We start from the raw sequence: 27,772 nt of genomic DNA, 5'->3' as shown, positions 1-27,772 counted from the left end.
AAGAAATGAAAGGTTCCAAAGGATCTCAAGGTTGTGCTGGAGATTTTTGAGAAGTTTTGCTTGTGATCTGCTGACCTTGCAGAGCTCTCAGTAAAGGTTCTCATTAAATGTATGGGACAAACATACTGTTGATTTCAGCCAACAATAGAGACCTGGAGAATGCTGCAGGTATTCAGAGTTACAGCTGGGCAGCTAGTGTGCTTGCTTAACCTCTTGACTTTGCTGTACTCTTAGGAGTGACAACGGATTTAACATTGGACAATATCACCAGTCCTGCTGACCTTTTTCCCTTGGAGAATGTAGGCCTGCCTGATCTCATCTTTTTTTATAGGTAAATCATAGTAATTAGGTCATTTGACCCTTTGCTGTACCTGTTTGACTCATTTGACCTAGCAGCTCATGTGTAGCTCACACTGTACTATGTATTTGTCCACAGGTCCAAAGAAGTGACACAGTCATGCAGTTCTGGGAGAGCCACTTCCATAAGGTTACGATGTGATCTGTCCAAGGTTGGCTCTGGGAAGATCTCTGTGTCAGAGTAAGCAGAGGGCTGATAAGTTACTGGTACCCAGCATAACCTATTGTTTCATGCAGCTGCTGAAAGGAAACTACTGTAGTTTGAGCAGAAATTATCCAAGATACTTTTATCAGAGCGTTTTAGGAAGAGGCATAAAGAGTATGGAACCAATATTTAACTGCGGCAGTTAGCAGTTAATTAAAATAGCAGCTGCTGCTTTTAAAATGAAATTGGATATTCATATGCCAGTACCCTGGTACTGGCCAGTGAGGAAGACCTGGTTTCAGCGCTGACCCCGAAGTGATATCTGGTTAGCAGCCATATTCAGACCACTAGCCGCATACAGTTTGGACAGCCTTTATGCTATCCTATCCTTATCTGGTTTGCTTTCAAGTTAATGGTCTGAAATATGGCTGCTAACCAGATAACCTCCAGCTTCACTCAAGCTCTGCCCGTGGACTACCTGGCATCATCTGAGGTGGCAGAGAACATGTGCACTGGCACCTATCCGATTAGTGTTTTTATTTATTTATTTATTGCACTTGTATCCCACCATTTTCCCACCTATTTGCAGGCTCAATGTGGCTTACAAAGAACTGTTATGGCATCGCCATTCCAGGGTAGAAGATACAGTTGGTATTACAATGAGATCGACATAGAAGAACTAAGCAGACAGTTATAGAAAGGCGTCAATCAGAGTACGGTGGAGAGGTGGGGTGTTATAGTTAAGCTATGGATTCTCATGATAGGCTTTGTTAAAGAGAGAGGTTTTCAGAGATTTGCGAAAGTTAGTGATTTCATTAATTGTTTTCAGATTAGTTGGTAGTGCATTCCACAGCTGCGTGCTCATGTAGGAAAAGCTGGTAGCATGTGTTAGTTGAATATCGTCTCAGCGGCACTTATCTTGTTAAAAGCACCAACAAACCAGATAGATTCCCTTTGAATAATGTTGTTTTCTTGTGAAAACTACCTATTTTCTCTGATGTTTTATCATGGAAGTTTGAACTGTGCACTTCAGGCAGGATGGGTAGAGGTGTAATATGCTGATTAGAACACAGTGTTGAGGGTGAGCTAGTGGCTCAACCATGACAACACTGCCTCTCGGTCTATCACTTTATCACTAAAGCTGGCTAATATCATTGTTCTTCATATTGGGATTATTGGGCCCAGTATTCAGACAGCAACAATTAGTGGCCCTTTTACTAAACAGTTGGTGTGCAGCAACAGGCTTGCCACGCGCCAAACCGGAACTACCCCCAGCCTAATGCAGTCACCGGCGGTAATTCTGCTCCCAGTGCGCACCATTTCCGGTGCTACAGAAAATCACGTCTGATTTTCTAGCACAGGGGTTACCCAGCGGTAATCAGACAGTGCCGCGTACTGCATAGTTACCACCAGGTTAGCATGGGAGCCCGTACCACCACCTCAGTGGGTGGTGGTAAGTGTTCCCTCCAAAATGGCCACACAGCAAGTGCAAACTTACTGCACAGCCATTTCATTTTTTGGCCTTTTTTTTACATACTGCGGTAAAAAGGGCCTTGGCACGCAGCAAAAACAGCCGCCAGCGCAGGGCCCCTTTTACCCATACTTGCAGCAGGTAGATTGCTAACAACCTAACACTGTATCATGTTTCCTCTCGCAGCAAGTGCCCTGAAGGAACCTGTGATGGCTGCACATTCCACTTCTTGTGGGAGACAGCAGAAGCCTGCCCTCTGTGCTCCGATGATGATTATCACACTATTGTTAGCGCCTGTGTTCATGGAATTCAGGTACTTGAGCAGCACTCACAGTTTCACAGTCCTTTCTAACTCATTCTCTCTGTCTGATATTACTAATTATTTTGTACTGCTCTTATTTGAAAAAAAAAAAAAACACACATGTTGAAATAAGTGCACTAAAAATGAGACTCATTGTAACCTCAATCTCAATATAACCTTTCCGCAATAGAGAGTAAACTTTGCAAAACCTTATTCTTAGGTCAATGCTAATATTTCAAAATGTTTGGTGTGCAAATTACCCTCCCTGAACAGAATGAAGGATCTTGCTCAGTACTCACCTGTGCCCAGAGGTGGCTCCAAATGAAGAGATGAATGCTCTATTGAAGTGACCTGCTTATATTCCAACTAGTATGATACAGAAGACTAATGGAGTCAGCAGCCACTGCCTCTTCCCCTGCTAGGCTTTTTCAGATGCCACCTCTTCCCCCATTCAGACCATGGTGGGAACCATTGATCCAGGCCCTCCTGGAAGCTGACAATGTTTCTCTCAACTGAGATCTGACTTCTCTGCCAGGCCCTCTGGAAACTACTATCCATAGCCCCTTCTGAGCACCAGTGAAAAACCATTGCACCCCCATCTCTGACAAGCTCACTTGGAAAATGTCACTTCTCTCCTCACGTAGATCTGGGTGGGAAGCCAATGAATACGGTTTGTTTCTCAATGAGATCACACAAGATCTAAAAGCTTACACTGCCAATACATAGAAAATGACAGCAGAAAAGAACCATATGGCTTATCCAAACAATCTGCTTTCTCTTCCTCTCCCTAAGAGATCCCATGTTCTTGTCCCATGCTTTCCTGAATTCAGATACAGCCTCCATCATCTCTACCAGGAGACCATTCCATGCATCCACCACCCTTTCCATAAAGAAGTATTTCCTTAGGTTACTCCAAAATCTGTCCCCTTTTAACTTCATCCTACACCCAGAGCTTTCTTTCAATTACTCCTCATAAGAGATATTTAAATGTCTTTATCATATTTCCTCTCTCTCTCTCCCTCTCTCCTTTCTTCTAAAGTATACATATTGAGGTCTGTAAGTCTCTTTCCATATGCTTTATGATGGAGACCATTTATCATTCTATAGCCGCCCTCTGGACCGACTCCATCCTGCTTATATGTTACTGAAGGTGTGGTCTCCAGAATTGTACATAGTACTCTAAATGGGGCCTCACCAGAGATATTATCACTTCCTTTTTCCTGCTGGCCATTCTTCTTCCCATGCACCCAAGAATCTTTTGGCTTTGGCTGTCACCTTTTCTACTTGTTTGTCCACCTTAAGATAAGTCCTTCACCTCCTATATTGTACCACTCCCTCGGGTTTTGTAGCCCAAATTCATGATCCTGCTTTTTTTTTTATTTTTACCATTAAATTTTAGCTGCCAGCCACACTAAGTGGGAAATTTTGTGTAAATTCTGAATGGTGCAGAGTTCCCCTAGAAGTGTCAAATTCTGGTAATGAATCCTTCACCAGGGCCCTCAGCTCAAGTATGTGATGGGGCACATTTTGGAGACAATTTAAAAAAAAAAACACTGTTATATATTTACGCCAGTATGGTGTATGAAGGAACCTTGGTGATTTTGGTACAGTCTACTTAGTACTCCCAGATTCTCACATTCACATCCACACATTGAAAACTAAGGGGGGGATGCACTAAAGTCGTCATTAGAGCCATTCTGTACCGAATTCCATAGCGAATCAGTAGGGAACGGCTATGCATGAAGGAAAGGGAATGCAAATGAGCTGCTCATTGCAGCTCACTTGCATTCTCTAATCCTTTGTAAAACCGTCGGATAATCGGCCGGTAGAGCATGCGCAGAGCAGCCAAGCATTATGCTAGCTGCTCTACGCATGCCAAGAAGTTTTAAAAAAAAAGTCCTTTATGGACGGCCTTGCCCCTCCCCCCGCCCGAGGTCGCCGCCGTCGCTCCCCCCTCCCCCTGCATTGAAATCAGAACTTTACACAGCCTTGGCCCCCCTCCCTTCCTTCCTTCCTTCCTTCCTTGAAATGACAGCTTCCCTGCCATCTTCCGCCCTCCCCTGTGGCCCCGCCCCCCCGAGGTCATTGCCGCCACCGCTCCCCCCTCCACCCACCCCCCTCCTTCTGCCACCGGGCCCTCACAGCGCCTCTCACCTCCGTGTGAAGGCGCTGCACCGGCAACAACAGCTGATCGCCTCTCCGGACTTCCTTCCTTTCCTCCCTGGCCTGCCCTCGTCTGACGTAAGTGGCGGGCCAGGGAGGAAAGGAGGGAAGTTAATGGCTCGTAAAGTTTAGTGCGTCTGGCCCTAAGAAAGAAAGTTAGAAAGTTCCCTAACAATTGGCAGTTAAGAAGTGCCTCTGAAATTAACATAAGCTTGCCTGCTTCTTCCCTGTAGAAAACCACTTATGTGTGGCGGGAGCCCAGACTTTGCAAAGGAGAGGTGTTGCCTGAACAGACAGTGAGCATCTGTAAAAGCATGGATTTCTGGCTGAAAGTTGGTATTTCTGCAGGCAGTTGTGCAGCCGCCCTGCTCACAGTGATGACATGCTACTTCTGGAAGAAGAACCAAAAGTGAGTACCACACGCACAGATCTGATATCTGTTGACTGCCTAATTATCTGAAGACTTTATCACCAAAAATATTGGTATAAGCTGGATTTAATTCAAGGTGAAATGAAAGAGCTCATATTGCATTGATATAGCCAGCCAAATATTTTACACCAATATTTTTATTTCAGTACTTTCAGTCTTTAAAGGGTTCTGTTACTAAGGTATGCTAACATTTAGCACACACTAACGATTAGGAATATAATGGGCGTCTTACCATTTAGTGCGCGCTAATAATTAGCATGTGCTAAATCCATTAACTCACAGTAGTGAAAGGACCGGATCCATACAGCCAATAATTTGTATGTTCTGTTATTTCCTTGTGCACAAAACCAAGTCAAACCTTAGCCAAGGATTACTGTAATCTTTGGAGGATAGACAGCAGTGTTGCACAAACACAAGTGTGTATGATCTGTTCCACAGTGTACAGTCCTGGGCTTTAGCAGATGCGGATCATGTATTCCTTTTCCTTGCTATGAGAACAAAGTTAGAAACCCAATAAAACTGAGGTGATGGGACAGAGAAATCATAGAACAGGCACAGACTAGCAAGTTGGTAGACTCTTCCATGCAAAGGAATATTTCTCATGATATGAACGTTAACCATATTCTTATGCGCATTTGGTTTCATATGCTTCACTGTATAATCATATAATTTTTGCCTTTAGGTTAGAGTACAAGTACTCCAAACTGGTGATGAATGCTACATCCAAAGATGGAGATCTGCCAGCTGCAGACAGCTGTGCCATCATGGAAGGTGAAGACGTGGAAGATGATCTGATATTCACAAGCAGAAAATCTCTGTTTGGGAAGATAAAGTCATTCAAAACAAAGGTAGCTCCATTCTTCCTATCCCTTCAGATGGCATTGTCTGCATACGAACGTCTCCAAAGGAAAGCCAACTTTCTATAGCAGCCCTTTCCAAAAGAGAGTAGTGTGGGCAGATGTTGCTAGGGGAGATAAGAATGAATTCCATAAATAAACATTCAGTTATATTTCCTGATATTACATTTATGCTTAAGTTTATTTATTTTAAAATATTTGTAGTCTGCTTATCACAACTTTCTAAATGGAGGAAAGGTTAAAACATCAAACATAAAGCAAGTAAACAAGTAGACAAATTATTGATAACAATACAATTTAAATTGTAAAGCAATCAAACCCTACACAAAAATAGATTAAATAGCGCCTGCTCGATCCTTTAAAGAAATTTCAGCACATTTGAAGAAATACTGGAAGGGAGTTCCACTTCAAGGGACACCTTTAAGAATGGAACCAAGAGAAGAGCATGTTGAGTAGACTATAGCAACCCAACAGGAGCATGTGGATGTATAACTGATTGCTAGTACACAGGGGTGTTCAGGGCCTATCGCCTGGGGAAGGGAGGAGCAGCAGGGCAGTTTGGCCTAGGCCTCACACAGAAAAAGGGCCTCCATTTGGAAAAAAATATTTGTTTAGGGGTAAATGTTCAAATGGCAGAGGTCAGCGTTTCTTTGGCTACCGGAGGTGTTACGCTAGAATACTCAGTGCCGGGTCATTTCCAGGCACCAGCATTGAATATCCAGGAATATGTGGTGGGCTATCACTTATTCAGTGAAGTGCAATTTCCAGTTCTTAAGGACTATATTCTATATATAGCACCTGAAAAATTGGCAGCAACAATATTTTCGCCTAGGTGTATTCTGTACACTGCATGGTTTATAGAATATTCCTTGCCGGTTTATAGAATATGCCTAGCGGCCATGCATGCGCCTAAATCTAGGCATGTCCATTTATGCCAAGTAAAACTTGGTGTAAATACTAGCTCCTAAATTTAGTCATGGAGCAGGTGTATTATATAACCATGTGCATAGATTTTCGGAATGTCCATAGCCCGCCCATTCCACACCCCCTTTTCAGCAGCGTGCATTAGAATTTACGTGCACCACTTCACAGAATACACTTAGCAAGTTGTGTGCGTAAATTCTAATTAATGCCAATTAGTGTCAATATTTGCTTGTTAAGTGGCAATTATTGGCAGTGATTGGCTTGTTAAGTAATTAAATTGCGCACACAAATCCAGAATCTGACCAGAATTACATGCACAACCTAAGTCGCACTACATAGAATCCGGGGGTAATCACATAAGTGAAACCGGGCAGTCCTGTTTATCCAGATAACTTCCGCAGTTCAGTGCTGGATATCAGCACTTAACCACCTGTCTCTGGATTACCCACAATTAGCTATGAGTTTGGTGGTTAGTGTTGATATGCAGGGCACTATCTGGTCAAGTCCACTGAATATCAGTGGATAAACCCACACAAGCAATTTAACTGGTCAGGAGCCTCTCCTGCCTGTTTAAATTGTTTTGAATATCAACCCCTTAATATTTTTGTTAACCAAACTTGAAATTAATTTAGCTACTTGATTATCCTTAATTATAAACATCTTTGTATACTTCTACAGCTAAAAAGCTGCTTCAAGTGCTTCTATATCTGTCTTTTTTTTTTAAATGATTTCCAGAACTCAGGGGCTTCCTAATTTGCCCTGGCCCAAGCCTCTATGATTCTCTGAAAGGCCCTGGAGGCAGTACCATGATATGCTTTAAAAAATGTAGAACCAGCAATTTAAACTGATTATGTGCAGCTTGCCAAGAGAGAGAGAGAGTAATATGTTGAAAGTGTGCATGTCCAGCAAGCATATGAGCTGCCACGATTGAAGCATTCAAATGGTTGAAGTCGATAGACAATATATATAATACTGCAATAGGTCAAACATAAAGCTGCAATGCAGCACTGTATGAAAATCAATGGAGGAAGCGTTAATTTTAACCTATGTGAAATTTGAAAAAAGCAGCTTTGAATCACATTCTAGATCTGTGGCTTCATATACAATTACCAAGCTGCAGCAAAAGGTGGCCTGCGCTGGCATTGGTGCATGTTTTTTGACGTGCGCCAAGGCCACCTTTGCAGCCGGGTAAAAGGTAGATCTTACTTTTCTGCAGGAAATGGCTGTGCAGCAAGTAAGCTTTACTGCGTGGCCATTTTAGGGGGGGAGCCCTTACCGCTACCCATTGAGGTGGCAGTAAGGGCTCCTGCACTAACCCTGCGGTAACTGGGCAGCACATGGCATTGCCAGATTACCACCGGGTACACACTGGCACTACAAAAATAAATATATTTTATATTTTTACCGCGGTAGTTCCTTTTTTATCGAGCGGTAAGCCCGTGTTGGGCCTATCGCCACTTTGTAAAAGGGGTCCTATAAGTCTATGATAACTCCAAGATAGACATCTTTACAGATAGGAATAGCACAAGTACTAACTATTGGGGTTTCAGGTGACTCTAAGGAAAGAGCGTAAGTGACAACCAGAACTTCTGACTCTTGTAAATTTAGCAGTGGCTGATTGATAGCAATCCAGTTAGAAATATCATTAACACAGTCATTTGTTCTGATAAACACAAATGTTCAATGACAAAGATCATGATGTCATCAGCCTAGAGCCTAAATAAAACCGTTTCCATAATACACGATGGAAGCATGTAGATATTAAACAAGATTGCTGACTAGGCAGTCCTGGGGAACATCAGCCTTTTAATGGTTCCATGTAGAAACATTCTCCCCAGGCCTTACTGCTGTTATCTTGTCACCCAAGAATGATGGAAGCCAGCCCAGAACCTAGTTAGCCTGTATCAATTATTCTTACCCTTTGGAACTGATGAGATGCTTAAGAATACCATCACAGAAATTGTATTCTCTCAATCCAAACTAGAATACATTGTATTCAATGTAAAAACGAATAAACTTCTCTGTATCTTATCTTTCCTTCTCTTTCTGACTCGGGCATCTCTCATTGTGGGGCCAATGCAGAAAGTTACCGCAAGCAGACTTGTGCCTTTTGTCGTGAGGTGTGTGCGTACATTACTGGACGCACAGTGGAGTTTGGTGCAGAAGACTTGTGCCTTTTGTCGTGAGGTGTGTGCGTACATTACTGGACGCACAGTGGAGTTTGGTGCAGAAGTTAACATTTGCGGTACACATGGGTGCACAGTAATACATAAAATCCTAATAAACAAATATTAAAGTGGATGGTAATGAGCCCATTAGGTATTTCTCCACAATGCACAGAAATAAATAGGGGGTTTTAAAGCATGCACAATGCAAGGAATTTACTGCAGCGTAGAAAGGTTAATCAAGAGGATTTAATGGCAGTTTCTGGGATTTAATGCAATTAAGTGCCTGCAACTTTAAAAGACAGAACACGTCTGAAGAAAATAAAAGTGTGCCAGCACATATCTGCATATGAACCGGAAGGTTGTTCTGCGCATAAGTATTAGCCTTGCAAAACTATGTGTGTGTGAGTTTTTGTGAGGCTAATATTTATGCGCAGAGTAACATTCTGGACCATGCGCAGATGTGCACATTGAAGCCACCCGTACCACAAAACCTTTGTGCGCATGTGTCTGGTAGGCTTTTCCTGATCTGCGTACAATTTCTGTGCACTTTGAATGCGCATCTCATTAGTTTACTGCATCGCTGCAGAATATATTCACATTAATATTGCAGTAAAAGCCGTATGCTCAGCCATTGGCACATAGCTCTACTCATGGCTTTCTGTGGTAGAGCTGTGGAGGAGTAGGCTAGTGGTTAGTGCAGTGGACTTTGATCCTGGGGAACTGGGTTCAATTCCCACGGTAGCTCCTTGTGACTCTGGGCAAGTCACATAACCCTCCAATGTCCCAGGTACAAATAAGTTTCTGCATATACTACGTAAACCGCTTTGAATGTAGTTGCAAAAATACCACAGAAAGGCAGTATATCAAGTCCCATTTCCCTTCCCTTCAGCAGCAACCTGTCTAGCTGTCATGTTGACAGCAGAGGGCAGTATTATATAAGAAATCATGTTGTGACTTAGGACTCACTAGCACAAGCTACATTCTGACAGTACAATCAATCACAGTTTATTAGAACACTCAATAAAAATATAAACGGAGCTATCAAAGCCAACGGCCTGTCTAGTACCCCAGCAGTCCTGTCTCTATTTATATTTTATGCAAGGTTTTGCAATGAACTGAGATTGGTTATAGTGTTTTCTGTGCAGCTGTGTCATAGAGCTTTAAAGCTGGGCTCTGGGCTCTTCCAGAATGCAAGGGAGCTTTTCTTCCCTCACATATGTCATCTGTTGGGCCACATTTTCACCTAGTAGCCTCTCATTTAAATGTACTCTGGTTCAGTCAGTGGAATACCTTGCTAGGATAGTGATGGGCTAGAGAGAGTTCTTCAGGGGACAAATGGACAAATAGATACTGTGAGGAACTTAGTATATCTAAAGCTCTTAAAATAAAATTTAGGTTAGTTTAGTTTAATAAGAACTCGATAGACTGCCCTTCTGTTACTATATCAGAGTGATGTACAGTCAACCCAAATTTTACAAATATCACAATCACTATAAAACAAGTTCACTCTCTGCCCCAGTTCATGGCACAGCCAACCCTTACAACCTTCTTGCCTTCACACCTAACTACCCTAAAATACATACTTCTTAATATGTCTATCGGTACTCCAAATAGTCATGAAACTGGGGCCATATTTGGGAGAGAAAGCCATGTTTTACTTGGTTTTGAAAGGATATATGATTTAATTTGTTCCATACTTCTAATGGTAGAGAGTTGCGTTGATGAGGTCCAAAATAGGTAAAGGCCCTCTGTCTAGCTGAAACTAGATGGACTAAAGAAGGAGGGCCAAAGGTGCACCAAAGGGGCATAGGTATCAACAATGGGCTACCATTAAGATGTGTTATTTTTCCACTAATTCATGCTATATAGCATAGATCCCAGTTTATACAATGAGACCTAGTTACTAATAACTGGGCTTAACAGTAAAATAACATATCTTAACGGTAGCCGAATTTGATAACTTCCCCCCAAATTAGCAGTCTCCAATGAGACACTTAAAAATCAAAGACAGGAGTTAAATTTTATCCTATACTCTACTGGCACCCCCTGCAGTTACAGAAGAGTCGATGAGACATGATCACATCATCCCAACCTTGTCACAGTATTTTGGACCAGTTCTAGTCTATTCCAGATAATTTTAAGAAATCCAAAATATGCTAAATTACAATAATCTATGATAGTTGCTAGAGCATAGACATCATATATAAATCCTTGAGGTCTAGATAGAATTTAAGTTTGGCTTATCGACCTAAGATGAAAGAATGGAAGAAATGTATTGTTAGTGCAATAAAAAAGGTATCATATTATTTTCTTTTCTATGTTTTGATTTATTTCTATTTATTGTCCATGCAGAACAATCCTACATTAAATTTAAGAAGATATTAAAGACACATTATTTTACTCTGGCTTTTCTGCCTAACATTTGCTGGAACTCTGGTTGCAGCACTGTTACTCCTTTACTGTGGCATCATATATGGTCCTGTCTCCATTTGGGTTGTGTCTTATTGTAATTATCTCTTCTTATGTTTTGAATTTTTAAATTCTGCCATAGTGGTTTTTCCTACTCATTGTTCTTTTACCTCTTAGGTAACCACACTTTATAAGTAGTAAATCAAATAAATAAACTATAAAACTAAAGAAATGCTGTCACTCAAAAATGATAAAAGTGCCTTTGGGTTTACTTAGTGAATCCCAAATGGCTTATAACATAATAAACTACAAGATAGTAAAAACAGTTATAAATATCAAAATACAATGCAAGTTTTCATTTACCACCAGCACTGAACTAACAAGCAAAAGATCTGAAGCTTTCTTTTTTCCATTGGGCCAATTCACATTTTCCCTCAAAGAAAAATTCAGTTCCTTTGAGTTTCCTTTGCTTTTTAGACCCAGTAGTTTACAAGTGGCATCTATTCAAAGGTCTAACATGCTTGGCTCTTAAAGACAACGTGGTGGTGAGTTTATTAGAATTTGTGAAATGTTTTGTATACTTTGCTATATCTGTGCTTAAATTAGACAGAGAATGGCTGAATTTCTCTGTAGCCCTACCTCTGGACTGCTCTGTGCATAACTTTGGCCAGATAGCAATTTGCACAGCTAAAAGTTAGTGCATAAAAGTGGAATTTTTTTCTAAACACCTGTGGTCAGCACCTTTGATGACCACACAAGTGCTGATGAATATTGAGCCCTAGATGTTAAAGTCCACAGGGGTGCATACTTTCATTTTGAAATTTAGGGGGGAAGTTATCAACATGGGCTACTGGTAAGACATGTTATTATATTGTTAATAGGGACTTTGCCCATAGGCGGTCGGTGGCCCAACTGTTTGGGGAGGCTAAAGGGGGTGGAGTTAGGGATGGGGCCAGGGGTGGAGCTTAAATCCATAATTGTCTGATAACACACAGAAAAAAAATAAATAAAAATAAGTCACAATACTTTTATTAAATGTAGATATTAAATATGTATCATATGTCAAAGAATAAAGTGATTGCTCAAAGCATATACTAACCATAATCGCTCAACTGCAAAACACTATGCACATCTTTGTGCAAAAACACACTCAGAACTTTACTGTACCAAAAATATTACACTGGGCAGAACCTAATACACCATTAGGGGCTTATAGCCCATTTAGTTATGTTTAAACAAAAGAGATCTGCATTAAAAAAATATTTATTTTTATTTTGACCTATAAAACCACTTGTCCCTGAAACATGCCTAAAAACAGAATAATCCAGTTGTGTATCTAAAATACAAATTCCTACAAATGAGATGACATTAAAATGTGATTCCATGTGCCCCAGCTTTAGCCTTGTTACGATCAACAATCAAGAACAACCTGGATGCAGCAGCTCAAAAGTTTGTTTGTTTTGTTTGGGCTGAAGGCAGTGAGGATGTCATGCTGGGGAAACACATTAACCAAATTGGCTTCCTTGTTTACTTACTGGGCTACAAAGGCTCACTTCCACTCGTTTTGGGAGTCTTGCATCTTTCTCCCTGTTTCTTCTGCTGCCTGCTGTCTCCCCGGTTGTCATTTTTACTGCACTGAAGAGTTCTGCCTCGGCACCGGCAATTCAGAGACTCAGAGTCAGCCTTCTGCCAACGTTGGGGCTTCTCCTCAGGGGCGTCCAGGACTCTAACCTAACATCCTCTTTTCTGCAGAGCTGGGAGGGAGTGAGACATGCCCGAAGAGAAAGCCCCGATGCTGGCAGAAGGCTGACTCTGAATTGCCGGTGCCGAGGCAGAACTCTTCAGTGCAGTAAAAATGACGATGGAGACGGCGGGCAGCAGAAGAAACACAAGATGATCAGGGTACCACCCCAAGCCTCTTATACGGGGCGCCTATGACTTTGCCCTATTATTATATAGAGTCAGACTCAACATTACAATAAGTTTGGGCAGCTTATGCCACATGAGTCTGTGATTAGAGTCCATCTCCAGCTCTCCTATGGCCCATACCTTAATTAAGGGTTGCCTTGCCTTTCTGTTAATTAAAAAAAATAAGTTTTAATCCCTCAACCCCCCCCCCCCCCCCTGTAGATCCAGCCTGTTTTCAGAACTGCCATTGTTTACCCTCTTTTTGGTTAGAAGAGAAGCTAGCCCATGTGTGGCTATGGTGAACTGTTTGCCTTCAGAGAAAGCAAAGCTGCTTATTTTTAATACCTGAACAGCTGTTTTCTGAAGAGAGCAGTTCACCAATGACACAGTCCCTCCCTCCTTCAGGAGTTAGGCTTTTTAACTTAATTATAGAACCCAGGAACATCCAGACTTGCCGAGAGGGACCTTCTCAACATGTTGTTACCATTTCAACATCACTATGAGAATTTGATGTGGTCCTGGTTTTCTAACTTTAGTCCTAGTGCATTTTGACCCTTACAGTCCTGTTTGCTGTATGGAAAATTGGAACTTTATGGGCCATAATGTCATAAGATAGGATTTAGAGAACATGCACTGGCCCAGAGTCTCAGGGTGACATGGAATTGGGTTGGCAAAAGCACAAAACGTTTTATTAGTAACCTTTGGACCTTTTTCCCTTTCCCTCCTTCACATGCTGGAGAGAACAAGTCCCAGTACCCTTCCTCTTCCTTGGTTACTTCAGACCCAGTTCATAGTTATGATCTCTCTCATAGCTTTTGGAACTTGTTTGGGTTGTCATCTCAAGTCAATTCTGTACATTGAGAGTTAATGTGTTAATGATAGAACACCCAATATATGCAGCAGATACAGTGACTTAGGCTACGTCTTCTAAAATGGAAACTGTGAAAACTATTTGTATTACTGTAAATTCTTTTAATCCAGATGTTTATTTCCCTGTAGGCGGCTCGTAAATATTCAGCCCTTGAAGAGTACCTAGCAGCCAGTCATCGCTAAAATTAAAGGAGGCGCCGTGCAGGTAGATAGTACATAGGTAAAAGTCCATGGCATCATAAGACAAGTGCAGACAGTTTACCTAGAAATGCATTACACAGAGCAGTTTCCCAGAGCATGTCCCTCATCCCATTCCCCAGACTAACCCACATTGTACTGTTTAATTAGGAATAACCTTCTCTGTGAGCTGGCTCCAAACTCTTTCTAGCTCATCATGACTTTTCTGTTCCTATTGGTGTACCCTACTCTCCCTGTTACTATGCAGCTAAAAATAAATGATTTATTAATTCATCTTTGTGTTGAAAGACTTTTTTTGGGAACAAGCAGGATACATGAACCCATCTAATGGAGCCCAAGGCAATCTGTGTTGACATCAGTTATTTTTTTTTTTTTTTTTGCCATCAGGCCACTGGATTTCACTCTATTTTTCTACTGGTGTCTCAGAATCAGATACGGACCCTCCCTAGCTATGCCACCTGACAGAGAGCAACATCTAGAGGTCTTTGTGGCAGTTAAGAGCAAAAGAAAAAGCTCTTTTGTGCATCAGCATTAGTAGCATCAACTCCCAAGGGACCCAGAGCTGTATTGAATACTGAGGATGCATTGGCTTCAAGGAAACATCAGTCAAGGTTGAGCATTGATTAGGGGCCATTGCGGACTGACCATCATCAATATTTCATCCAGTGCATGCAAAGGATCCTTCTGCTTCAGTACTGGCATTGAGGATCGTGATGCCAAGTGTCAAGTAAAGGCAAAGAAGCACCAACATTGGTCATTTTCAGTGCATGATGCCAAAAGCAGAGAGATCTTTAGATCTTCCATCCCACTTCCCAGGCATCTCCACAGAGAGGACCACTCATCCTTGAAAGCATCTGGGGAAAGCAGCAGTCTCTGAGGCTCTGGGTATCCAGCCACCAGTTTGTTTCTCCTTCTACATCCCAAGTGACATTGGTATCAGTAGTCTTTGAGGAGGGGCAGGGCAGGAAGATCCAGAAAATGCTTAACTCCCATGCAGCAGAGATTTCTATGTTGGCACCAATTACATGAATACTGATACCAAGAGAGGTTCAGTCAATCTTGGAGTCTATGGCACTGTGTGGAGGTATGGTATCGATAGGAAGACATTGAAGGGTGTCATTGTCAGTATAGGATGATCTGATGCCCATCTCCAGTGCATTAGAGGAGGAAGATTCATCACATCTAGCCTGCATCATAGTCTAGACCCAAACAGACAAAAGGAACCGTCACAAAGGTCTTGTTTGCTAGCCATATTTATACTCAGGCATCTCTAACAGATCATTTTTTTTTAAACAGAATTTGACTAGTCCTGGCATTCCTCTTGCAGATCTGAAGGCTACTGTGATTGAGAGGGGGGTCTTTCTTAGGTCTGCTCTCCTCCACAGGAGGAAGACCTCTCCTTTACCTGTTTTGTCAAGAATATGGCAAAGACCATTTCATCTAAGTTGTAAAAGCAAAAAAAGCATAAATGCTGGACATCCTCCAATTTCTTAACCCTCCCCTCCCCGAAGGAAGGTACAACCGTGCCTATTCATGGCATCGTTCAGGATCTGCAGATCCCTGGAAGGGATGCTCCTACCCTAGATCTTCTTGGGAGGAAAGTTTATCATAACTCTATGCTCACCTCCCACATAACTTATTACCAACAATTCATGGGCAAGTGCATATGAAATATTCTGGATAAGATAGATTTGTTAAGAGTTTTTTCTCAAAAGAAACACAATGACTTGCCAATAATGGACAAAGAGAAGGCATGTGGAAAACACATAGTGAAATTGACCTATGTTATTGAGAAAGCATCAATAGCTTTTGTTAGGGTATTGATTCCAGCAGACTCATAGTTGTGGGCTTTGGACCTCAGATACTATGTGCAGGAATAGCTTGTTGACTTGCCCTACAAGGAAGATTATCTCTTTACAGAAAAACAATTAAAGACCATTCTTCAACGCTTTTGACATTCTCTGCAACTACTTCAACCAGAAGGTACATGAGCATGGTACCTTGGAGACACTTCTATCCACCACATTTTAATCCTCTGACCCCTCACTTCAACATCAACAGGGCCTTCACTCTCTCCTAAGATGGTCCAAAAGCTATAGCCAGCTCCCCAACCAAAACCTGGGACAGAGTTCTGATTGGATCCAAGCAGACATCACCAGTATTCCAGTGTTTCTTCTGGATAACTTTCCTGTCAGTAAAAGCTAAACTGTTGACTCTACAGTGGAGTCTCACTTATCCAATGTTCTGGATTATCTGACATCCCTAGACAGTGTCACAGCATTGCCATTTAGATGTGCACCAGTTTTTCTCCCTCTTTTCTGGCATTGCGTGTAGTTAAAAGGCAGCAGTGCTAGTAGTGGTGTAGCCAGACAGTCATTTTTGAGTGGGCCTGAGCACAAAATTTTCTCTCTGCCACTCTTTCTCGTCCCACTCTCCACCCCTCCCATGGCACCTCCCAACTCAAAATACACTTTAGCTCATGAGGATCCCCAAGCTCTGTCAGCTGAAGACTTAAGATGGCCAGAACTCCCTTTTACCAAGCTTGGCAGGTAGCAGCAGCAGCAACAACTCCTTGAGCCACTGATGCTGGCACCCCAAGCATGCTTAGTTATTGGTGGCTCAAGGATGTTGCTGCCGTCTATCAAGCTTAGTTTTCGCCGCCTTCAGAGGAGGTCCTCAGCTGATGGGGCTTGGGGATTCCCACCAGGAGTGGCCTAGTGGTTAGGGTGGCGGACTTTGGTCCTGAGGAACTGAGTTCCCACTTCAGGCACAGGCAGCTCCTTGTGACTCTGGGCAAGTCACTTAACCCTCCATTGCCCCATGTAAGCCACATTGAGCCTGCCATGAGTGGGAAAGCGCGGGGTACAAATGTAACAAAAATAAAATAGATACTATTGGAGATTCTACATGGAATGTTGCTACTATTGGAGATTCTACATGGAATGTTGCTATTCCACTAGCAACATTCCATGTAGAAGGCTGCGCAGGCTTCTGTTTCTGTGAGTCTGACGTCCTGCACGTACGTGCAGGACGTCAGACTCACAGAAGCAGAAGCCTGTGCGGCCACATGGTTAGGGTGGTGAACTTTGGTCCTGAGGAACTGAGTTCGATTCCTACTTCAGGCACAGGCAGCTCCTTGTGACTCTGGGCAAATCACTTAACCCTCCATTGCCCCATGTAAGCCACATTGAGCCTGCCATGAGTGGGAAAGCGTGGGGTACAAATGTAACAAAAATAAATAAATAAACTCAGCAAGAGTCAGGGCTGGCATTAGACATGGTAGGGCCCAGGGCAGAAAATAAAGAAGCCCCCCCCCCCCCCCGAAAAAAATTCTGTCCTTCCTACCTCCCCTCCAATCTCCCCACCTGCCATTACAATCACACCAATAGACTCTTACCAAATACAGAATCTCCCCACTCCACCCTACATCCAAAAATTATCCCTCTCTCTCCTCTCCCATGTCCAACAATTATCCCTTTCTTCTACCCACCCCATGCAGCATCTCTCCTTCTCTCCCTCCTCTCCACTCCCATGCACGACCATTTTCCCTCTCTCCTACTCCCTGTGCAGCATCTCTCTTTCTCATCCCCACCCCAACTTCCAACAATTTTTCCTCTTACCTGCCCTACAGTATCTCTCCTTCTATCCCTCCTGTCCACCCCCCCCCCCCCAACATCTTTGAAAGGGTCACCTGCAGCGTGTATGAATTGCTGCTGCTGCTGGCTGATTCAGAGGTCTTCCCTCTGCTGCATTCCTCCGAGCAAATTGTGTCAGAGTTGGGGGGGGGGGGGGGCGGGGGAGGAGAGACAGCAGAGGGAAAGCTTCCAGGTCAGCCAACAGCAGCAGCAGCAATGATTCTTACACACTGCCGATAACCCTTTGAGCAGGCACAGAGAGAGATTAAAAAACAAGGGCAAGAACCTAGCATGCTAGGTAAGATTCTTGGGCACAATAACTTTGTAAACTCATTTTACTGATTCCTGTTTTGAAACACACATTCATTATGCCTCTCTCTTATCTTTCATCCACTTTTTCTTTATTATTCAGCTTTTCAATTATCTCACCTATCAGTCCTGTTTATGTCAGATAATCGAGACTCTACTGTATAACCTCACACCCTTGGATTCTGAGCATAACTTGCACAGATACAGACTACACTCTATTGGAAAACCTCTCAGCAGTAGAATGTACTGTTAAAGGAACCTGCTCTCTTTTGAGCACCAGGGGGAAGAGGGTAAGGATTTTATTTCAAGTACATCCTAAAACCAAAGAAAACAGGGGGCCTTTGTTCAAGGTGCTTAGGATTAGTATGATTATTCTTATTGGGATCTAGCTTACACCTTTTCAGTAGTAGTTGAAGGTGAGTTACATTCAAGCTTTGTACATATTTCCTTATCCCTGGAGGGCTTACAATCTAAAATTATACCTGAGGTTGTGGAGGGTTAAGTGACTTGCCCAAGGCCACTGGCTTTTTTGATTCTCAGCCCACTACTCTAGTCACTAGACTCCAGTGGCGTAGCCAGAAGACAATTTTTGGGTGGGCCAGCGGGTTGGATGGGTGGGCACTACAACCCCAACCCCCCCCCCCCACGCAGCGCACAGCACCTTTAAAGTTATCGACGCTGCCTCCACTCACCTTCTCCCACCGTGGTGCTGACTCGTCTCCTGCACTTCATGGTCTCCGTCTCCCACTGCCGCGGCAGCACTCTATCGGCGCTGCCTGCCTGACAGCTGACAGACGCGGCGCGACGACGTCCTGCTCCGGGACCTTCCCTCTGCCGCGTGCAATCCACCCTGTGTAAACAGGAAGTTGAATCAATGCGGCAGAGGGAAGGCCCCGGAGCAGGAGGACGTCGTGTCGCGTCTGTCAGCTGTCAGGCAGGCAGCGCTGATAGCAAATTGAAAGCGCTGCCGTGAGGGTGGGAGACAGACACCGCGAAGTGCAGGAGAGGAGGCAGCGCTACGGCGGGGGTGGGAGAAGGTGAGGATGGGCCTGAGACGAAACTGGGTGGGCCTGGGCCCATCCAGGCCCACCCGTAGCTACGCCCCTGCTAGACTCACTGAAGTTCTTGTAAAGGTGGTTTCCCAAGGCATCCTAATCCCCTTTTCTCCAAAATCTGAGTCTGGCTGTGCTTCCTGGATCTAAAGGAAGCTTATATTATACTGTATGAAGATACATCCAAGTCACAGGAAGTATCACAGATTCATAATAGGAAAACACCACCTGAAATATTACATACTGCCCATCATCCGACTGTGAGCACCCTGTGTATTCACAAACTGCCTGCCTGTGGTTATAGGACACCTATGCAAATTAGAGGTGGATGTTTTTACCTGCCTTAATGATTGGTTGGTCAAGAGCACATTTCAGGAAGAGGCAACAGAATCCAATTCATCAAAAACTACTGTCTGCTGCCTGTCTGCAAGAAAAGACATACTGAAACCACGGAAGTAGTGTGCCCCCTCTCTTCCACAGTCAAACAGAATCGAGTACTAGTACTACTACTTATTTCTATAGCACTACTAGATGTATGCAGCGCTGTACACAAAACACGCTCAACAGAAATGATTACAATCTATTCAAGACAAGCAATCAAGAGAAATACTGCATTAGGTAGTTATTTACTACGAGCATGATTAAAACAAATATGAATACTGAACAGGTTAATAGGGGGTTGAGTTAAAAGCAGCCTTGAACATGTAGGCTTTTAGCCTAGATTCGAATATGGCCAGAGATGGAACATGACCTACAGACTCAGGAAGTCTATTCCAGGCACATGGCATAGTAAGATAAAAGGAACAGAGTCTAGAGTTGGCAGTGGAGGAGAAGGGTATAGATAAGAGTGACTTCTCTGGGAGAGGGTGTAGACAGAGATAAGAGAGGCAAGATACTGAGAAGCTTCAGAATGAATGCACTTGTAAGTCAGCAAGAGGAGTTTGAACTGTATATGGAAATGGATAAGGAGACAATGAAATGACTTGAAGAGAAAGGGTTATGTGAGCATAGCGACACTGGCGGAATATAAGTTGTACAGCAGAATTTTGAACAAATTGAAGGGCAGAGAGATGGTTTAGTGGGAGACCTTTGAGAAGTAATCTAAGCTGATGAGTGTGGGTAAGGGTTTTGATACTGTGCTCAAAAAGGAAGGGATGAATTTTGGTGATGTTATAAAGAACGAAACAACAGATTTTAGCAGTCCGTTGAATATGGGCTGAGAAAGAGAGAGAGAAGTCAAAGAATCTAATGATCAACTGTATGAGAGGCACACACACGAAAGAGCTGGAAAAAATTTCATGAATCATGTTCTACATGTTTTACCCACTTGTTATTATTTTCAAGTTATCTTCATTTAAAAAATGGCCTGTTGCCAACAAAACAATGTTTGTTGCCTGTTATCAATCTGTTTTTCTTTTGCATTTTACCCTTTTTTGTTAAAGGCAAATTATAGCTTGGAATTCCCACATGTGAAGATTATGTATCCCTCTTTTTATTAGAGAATGCAACATTGCTCATCTGTAACAGGTGATTTCCGCGGGCTACAGGACATCAGTCCCCCAAAAACCCATCTGCCTCCCTTAGGAATTGTCTTCTCTCAATATTACTGTATATGGAACGCAGGTGGTATGCAGCTGAAATGAGAAAATCCTGTACATGCACAATGCATCATTACAGAAAACTCTTTGGGTGCCTAGGTTAAAAGGGCAGGAAGTTGCCTATTTTGTATGTGTCTTTATAGAATACCAACAGAAATCCTGCAGAAATTGCCTTTGCTTGAAGGCATGAACATTACACTTGCTCAAGAACAGTTGATTGCACATATTTTGTAAAATATGCATGCACATTGTGGCTTTGCCGCATTCCACCCAGACTCTAGCCCTGCACATGTCTACTTTCCAGCTTGCATTCATACTTTTTGGCATAACTTAACTTTATAAGAGCCCGTTTACAACGAAAGAAGTGTTTTATGCATGAAAATGTTTTATGAAATCACGCTTCACAAGCTGTGTAACTTGTACTTTTTCTATGATCTGGCTCTGTCAGATGACATCACGCATTTGTGAGGACTGTTGTTCATGGAGAACATCTATTAGAGATAAGCAACTTTGCTTTCTTCCCCAGCTTCTGAAGGTGGTTACCTAGGAGATTCAGGTACCCTCATTCATAAAACTTCACTCCTCCTCATCCATTGTCAGAAGGAAGCCATTATAGATAACCTCATGCCTCACTTCTGCCCATCCAGTTTTTACTGTTCATTTCAGGGAGCCAGCACACAGATTCTCAAATATTTTCTCTGTGTATGCCTGCATTCATCTCCAGGTCATGTCCTACAGTACCTCCTTGTGGCTTAGAGGATGCTTTCTACCTTGGCAGCTCCTGGCTGGCATCTGAAGAGCAGTATTTGACTTCTCTTCCCTTTAAGAAATGGTAGATTTACTATAGGAGCACTACCAGACTAACCTAACACAGCAGCAGAATTCAGCAGATATGCTTGCCAGGATGAGATATTAACCAATTATATTTTTACTGTACCATTTTCTGTTCAATGCTTCCTCTCATCCAGTCTGCCTTACAGTATGACTTGTTGATTCTGACTCACCTGTATACAATGTATCTCGTACAGTGCCATAGATCTTGTCAGATTTGTAGAACAGCCCAGTAATAATATATTAAATGGCATTTTTTTGACTTGCAGAGAACATCGGATGGCTTTGATTCAGTACCTCTCAAATCATCCTCGGGAAACACAGATATGGACATTTAAAAAGTTCCCGCACTCCATTCCAACCAGTGACTGCCTCCCTGTCTCCACCACTGTGTCAACACAATTAATGCTGGAAAATTTGTTACTGAGTTTTCTTAAATATCTGCCATTTGATCCCAAATGTTCTTTGTGGCCTTAGAGGATTAAACTTGTTGGTTTTGTATACAGGAGTGTTTTGCAAACAATAATTCCAAATGCAGGTATTTTGTGGACTGAATGAGTGTGTGTATGAAAGTCCAGTCTGTGTTTACTAATATAGATCAAAAGATCCTTATAGCTGCGGCTAGAGCTTTGAGCTTTTTATGACGCTACTGAACCTGTGTGTTTGGGAGACCTCTCTGGTTTCAGGACCTTGTTATCTGAAGCAAAAGTAGATTTCAAAAACAGAAAAAAAGGGCAACTCTAGTCAAATAGACTTAATTGAGCATCATATATTTACAGCTGCACCATGACATATCAGTAGAATCAAAAACACAAAAGTCCAACTATTATTTATACCTGAAAAAAATTCACATTCTCCCTATAGCTCATCAATGTTCTGGCATTCTTGTGCCGCTTCAGGGGTCACAGTTTCCAGAAAATGCCACAGTCACATTTCAATGTAAATGCTACTCATTCTTTTGCAAAGCAACATTACAATTTTGTCTGACAAATGCCTCAAACATGAGACAATTACCTCAATTATAAAACCATGGACAGAACTCCTTAGAGCACAGTAAAACATGGGACAAATACCTCAATTATAAAACCATGGACAAAACCCATTAGAGTAGAGTACTCCATTGAAAAGGAAAAGGCAATGCCGAGTTCCTGCTTTGATCTGGGAGTCAGAATTCACCAAGGAGAAGGGGTAGTGCTCATTATTTAGGGGTGATGCCTAGTGACAGGAATTAGTGTCATGATTGAAGGGCTTCAGAAGGCTCTTGGGTGCCTGGTGCAGGACCATTACTAAAATTATCAGACCACATTATTGTAAATAAGTGTAAAAAAAAAAAAAGTAGTGTATTTAATTTGCATGCCAGAGGCGTTCTGGGGCCTGTGGGAAAGCAATGAGGCTGTCAGATGTGCTCCAGGTCATCAGGCCTAGGCTGAGGTAAAATAAACACTGATGGGAGGCAGACTGTATGAAGATACAGACTATGAGGATAAATTGTGGGATTACATTGGTACGCCATGGTCTAAAAGTGGTTGTGGTCCTGGAGAGAAGGCAGTTAGTGGGAAGTATCCATGGTCCAGTAAGAGACTGCAAAGGGGATATGATTACCATAATGAGCAGAACTGAGGGTTTGCTTGTTTTTTAATTTGAACCATGCTGTACATCACTTTTGCAGAGAATCTGTTGCTGGGAGGCAGCATGACCTTGCCAATGGAGGTCAAGCTGGTGTGGAACTGATATTTCATTCCTGCAGGGAAATTTTGGTTGTGTTGCTGCAGTCAATGCCAGGGCCATGGAGAGTGGCTGAGGGAGTTGTGAAGGCGGGAAGAAAGGCTTGCATCACGCAGGGGGCTGAGATCACAGGGGTGGGGGGGGGGGGGGGACTGCTGTCATTGGCAAACCAAACCCTGCCTGTTTTCATTTGCCAATGACCGAAAATAATTGAGGAAATGTCCAGAACCTCTCCTGCCTGGTTAAACCTTTTTCCATATTGGACCCTAAATATTAATTTGGCATATTCATAGCCTGATTCCAGTCATTCAGGGGACAAACAGAGAATAAGACTCTATGTATCATCACCTTGTTGAGCTTTTCTCATCCCCACGCCCTCCCCCAGTTGAAAGACTAACTTCAGTGGTGCTTTATAGATTGATGGAGATATGCATCTTGGGAAAAAAATCTTTGTGATATAAGGAACTTAATAAAATAAATTATAATAAACCTGCCAGCTTCCTAATGGCATGAGACTTAAACAGAGCAAAGAAAAGCTAAAGTGTTCACTACAGGAATTATTGGAATGTCTTTAAGAAGTAAAGAAATCTGTGCTAGATGCAGCTTAATTTCTTGTCTGTTACTTGCTCTTTAATTATGCTGGTTCTTGGGATATTCTTTACACAGGGAATCCAACTTTATTCTTCTGGACTTTTATGGATCCCATTGGAATTTTAGTAGTGGTTTGCTATGAAGCCTTAGCTCAGTAACTTTCATTTCTTTAAAGGTTAAAAGCAGTGAGCACTCCTGTCAGCAGCAGGACTGAAAATAGTGAAACAGTTTGCACATCAGTTTGCATGCACAGGAATTGTGGATACATATAAGTTGCAAATTTTTTTTCTGGTTGTAATTATTCTGCTCTTGTTTTTGTTCCAGTATATGCTCTTATAATGGCAGGACTAACCAGGAACTTGAAGTGGGTGGTACTCTACAATGTAAGCAAAAGGATAGTGGGAAATGGATCACGGACTTGATGCTTTAAGGTTTATTGATCCATAGACTCGACACAGTACTGTGTTTCGGCCTGCTTCAGGAGTCTTTTGATAATGAATAGATTACAAAATCTCCAATATCGTGTCTTTTCAATCTTGTAACACAAAGGATGGGTCTTGAAAAATACCTTTCTAACAATGTTGCAAATGGTAGAAGATATCTGTATCTTCTAATCGTGTAGCTATAACCCTTCTTAAAGCATCAAGTTTGCTTTCCTCATTTCTGGAGTCTGTGGTCTGTTTCCCACAATCCTTTTGCTTCTACTATACTCTGGGGGATTTCAGAGTTCTCCACCCAGGTGGATTTCTACTGGTGCTCCAGTGGCGTTCCTAGGGGGGGGTGCGGTGGGTGCGGTCCGCCCCAGGTGCACGCCGGTGGGGGGGTGCCACGCGCCTGTCAGCGCCGCTCGTTCCATGCTCCCTCTGCCCTGGAACAGGTTACTTCCTGTTCCGGGGCACAGGGAGCATGGAATGAGTGAAGCAGACAGGCACGCAGCACCCCCCCCCCCCCCCCAGCAGGTAAAAATGCACCTGGGGAGGTCATTTCGCCGGGGGGGGGGGGGGCGCATCGGCGATCCACCCTGGGTGTCAGCCGCCCTAGGAACGCCACTGTGGTGCTCTACAGTGAAAATAATGGGCTATAAATGGACTACCAAACTCAGGGTCAAGGCCCTAGAGCTTGATGGTTTCACAAACAGATGAAGCTCCATGCCCTGTTCTAATTTTCAGGGTTAAACTCAGAAATAGGAGAGTACTTTGTTGATGAGCTGTTAGCCATATTCTCTTCTTGGGCTGTTCCTTTTGGGGGGGGGGGGGGGGGGGGGGGGGGGGGGGGGAGGGAAACACATCATCAACAAAACAGGCATTTTCTTTCCACTCCAATATTTACACCAAAGGAAAAAACTGCACCAAATTTTTGTTTCATCTTTTACTGTGCATTGTTTAAAAATAGCTTGTGATGAAAACAACAAAAACAAAATAAATTGAATAAAACAGAGCCTATGAAATCCTCCCCCCCCCCAAAAAAAAAAAATAAAAATGGTTGATTTGCTCACTCTTATTCCCCTCCTTTGTCTCTCACCTGAGTCAGAGTTCATTAAACGCATTTCTTATGACTTCTGAGCAGATATGAAATGCAATTTTGCATATGACATCTGGGTAGAAAGGGAGATGTCTAGGTTGGAACAGGCACAATTTCCTGAGTATTTTACAAAAGGCTCACTGAACATGAAATGTAAGAAACTTCTGTAAAAAATGAATAGGGACCTCAGGAAATACTTGTGCAAGTGGTGAAGAAACACATCCAAAAAAGAACAGGGTCACTCATGTATAATTGCTCAAACACACACACACACACTTGAAGTGGTTTAAACACCACGGAGGTAAGCACAAGTGCCCCCTGAATCACTTGCGCACCCCAAGTTCAAAGTAACATAGGGGCCTTTTTTACTAAAGAGTGTTAAGCCTTAACACACATTCAACGTGCAGGAAAATGCTTACTGCAAAACAAGTTATAACATTTTGTGGTAATTTGCTATTTCCCACACACTAACTTCCTGATTCTATAAAGGTCGCCAAAAATTACATGCGTAAATTTAGGTGCGCTCCAGATTTGCATACACAGTTTAATAGAACAATAAGCCAATTAGTTCCAATAATTGGCATTTTAACAAGCAGTTATTGGCACTAAATAGATTTAATTGGGACTCACATAAAGTTAAGCACAGAATCCACACCTAAAATTTACATGGAAATGGGAGAGTCATGGGTGGTTCAGGGCAGATCAGGGGTGTGGTTTTGAGTTATGTGCATAATTATAGAATAACGGTGCTCCACACATAAATTTAGGCAAGAGCATTTCACCATATTTTTATTGGTTCAAATGGTGATGCCTAATTACATGCAACCTCTACGCTTAAGCATTATTCTATAAACCACGCTTATAGAATACCGCTTAAATTTTTTTCAGCACCAATTTTTTTAGGTGTGATTTATAGAATTCACCCCTAAGTGCGCATTATTTATTTTTCAAAACTATTTTTCGAAGTGGGCATGCCATGTGGGCATGAAAGTGTTACTCAGGTAGTGCATTAGGATTAGCATACACTACCTGAAAAATGCAGACTTAATGCGGGGGGGGGGGGGGGGGGGGGTACTTAATGCATCTGTAGTAGGAGGTGGTAAGTGCTCCTATGTTAATTATTTACATTTGCCATCTGCTGTCATCATTAATGCATGACCTGCAAATAACCCCCCCTCCCAAAAAAAAAGCCTGATTTTACTGGTGTGCTAAATATGTGCTTAGAATGTGGGAAAGTCCCATATTATAATAGCATGGTCCATCTAGTCTGCAGCATAGCTTAATCGTACAATGTTATGTCAAGTCAACATATAAAACAATGCACCATTATATCCACCCCACACTATGCCTAATTATCAAAGCTTCACAGTTACAATACCTGAAAGCTATTAACATAAACATTTGGATTCTTTTCCAGAATTGCTATAAATGTATGCATATAGACTGTTGACTGTCACTTAACTGAGACTGCTGTTAAAGGGCTAGTGCCACAAACATGCCCCTTTATCCAAGCCTTGAACTGTCTACTCCTCTAATTCCGTCCATTTTCCTCCATGTTTTGCCCTTGGTCCTCATGTGCTATTCCACTGGCAAATTCTTACAAATTGCAGCCAGATTTGTACCTACTGCTTCACGCTGCTTACACTTCTCCATGTTCTGTCTAAAAATGAGTAGTTAGCTGATTCACCTTTCTTGGAGCAGAGCAAATGCGGATGTATATTTTAAAGTATACCTGTATTACTGTTGGAAATACATGCCCCATTGCAAACTGCATGCTGCAGATCTATCTACACCTGTTAAATAATGGTTTTCTAAATAATTACTGGCATTAAGGGCCAGATTCTATATAAGGCACCTAAAAAATCTGTGCAGTAAACATTTCCACCTAAGCATATTCTGTAAGTGGTGCCTAGATTTAGAGGCACTATATAGATGTCAGGAAGTATTTTTTCACGGAGAGGGTGGTGGACGCTTAGAATGCCCTCACGCGGGAGGTGGTGGAGATGAAAACGGTAACTGAGTTCAAACATGCGTGGGATATGCATAAAGGAATCCTGTGCATAAGGAATGGATCCTCAGAAGCTTAGCTGAAATTGGGTGGCGGAGCAGGTGGGGGGAAGAGGGGTTGGTGGTTGGGAGGCTAGGATAGGGGAGGGCAGACTTATACGGTCTGTACCAGAGCCGATGATGGGAGGCGGGACTGGTGGTTGGGAGGCGGGAAATACTGCTGGGCAGACTTATACGGTCTGTGCCCTGAAAAGGACCGGTACAAATTCAAGGTAAGGTATACACATATGAGTTTGTCTTGG

General features: G+C 42.6%; 1 protein-coding gene across 2 annotated transcripts in view; it reads left to right on the top strand.

Moving 5' to 3' along the window:
• LOC115482272 (UPF0577 protein KIAA1324-like) overlaps window positions 1–22,093 on the top strand; it is an 88,354-nt gene extending 66,261 nt beyond the window's left edge. Inside the window, exons 16-22 of one of the 2 annotated variants that reach the window (XM_030221936.1) lie at window positions 235–331; window positions 437–538; window positions 2,160–2,286; window positions 4,671–4,846; window positions 5,550–5,715; window positions 14,133–14,208; window positions 21,896–21,971. In XM_030221936.1, the coding sequence (XP_030077796.1) occupies window positions 235–331; window positions 437–538; window positions 2,160–2,286; window positions 4,671–4,846; window positions 5,550–5,715; window positions 14,133–14,186 (722 nt within the window). In that variant the 3' untranslated portion in view covers window positions 14,187–14,208; window positions 21,896–21,971. Of the gene's footprint in view, window positions 1–234; window positions 332–436; window positions 539–2,159; window positions 2,287–4,670; window positions 4,847–5,549; window positions 5,716–14,132; window positions 14,209–21,895 lie in introns of both variants that reach the window. The other variant, XM_030221937.1, reaches the window with a different exon arrangement.
• Window positions 22,094–27,772: the final 5,679 nt, after the last annotated feature.

This window comes from Microcaecilia unicolor, chromosome 12 (genome assembly GCF_901765095.1).
Source record: "Microcaecilia unicolor chromosome 12, aMicUni1.1, whole genome shotgun sequence".
Taxonomy (NCBI): Eukaryota; Metazoa; Chordata; class Amphibia; order Gymnophiona; family Siphonopidae; genus Microcaecilia; species Microcaecilia unicolor.
Note: the sequence above shows the minus strand (reverse complement) of the source record. Positions and strands in the feature narration are given on the sequence as shown.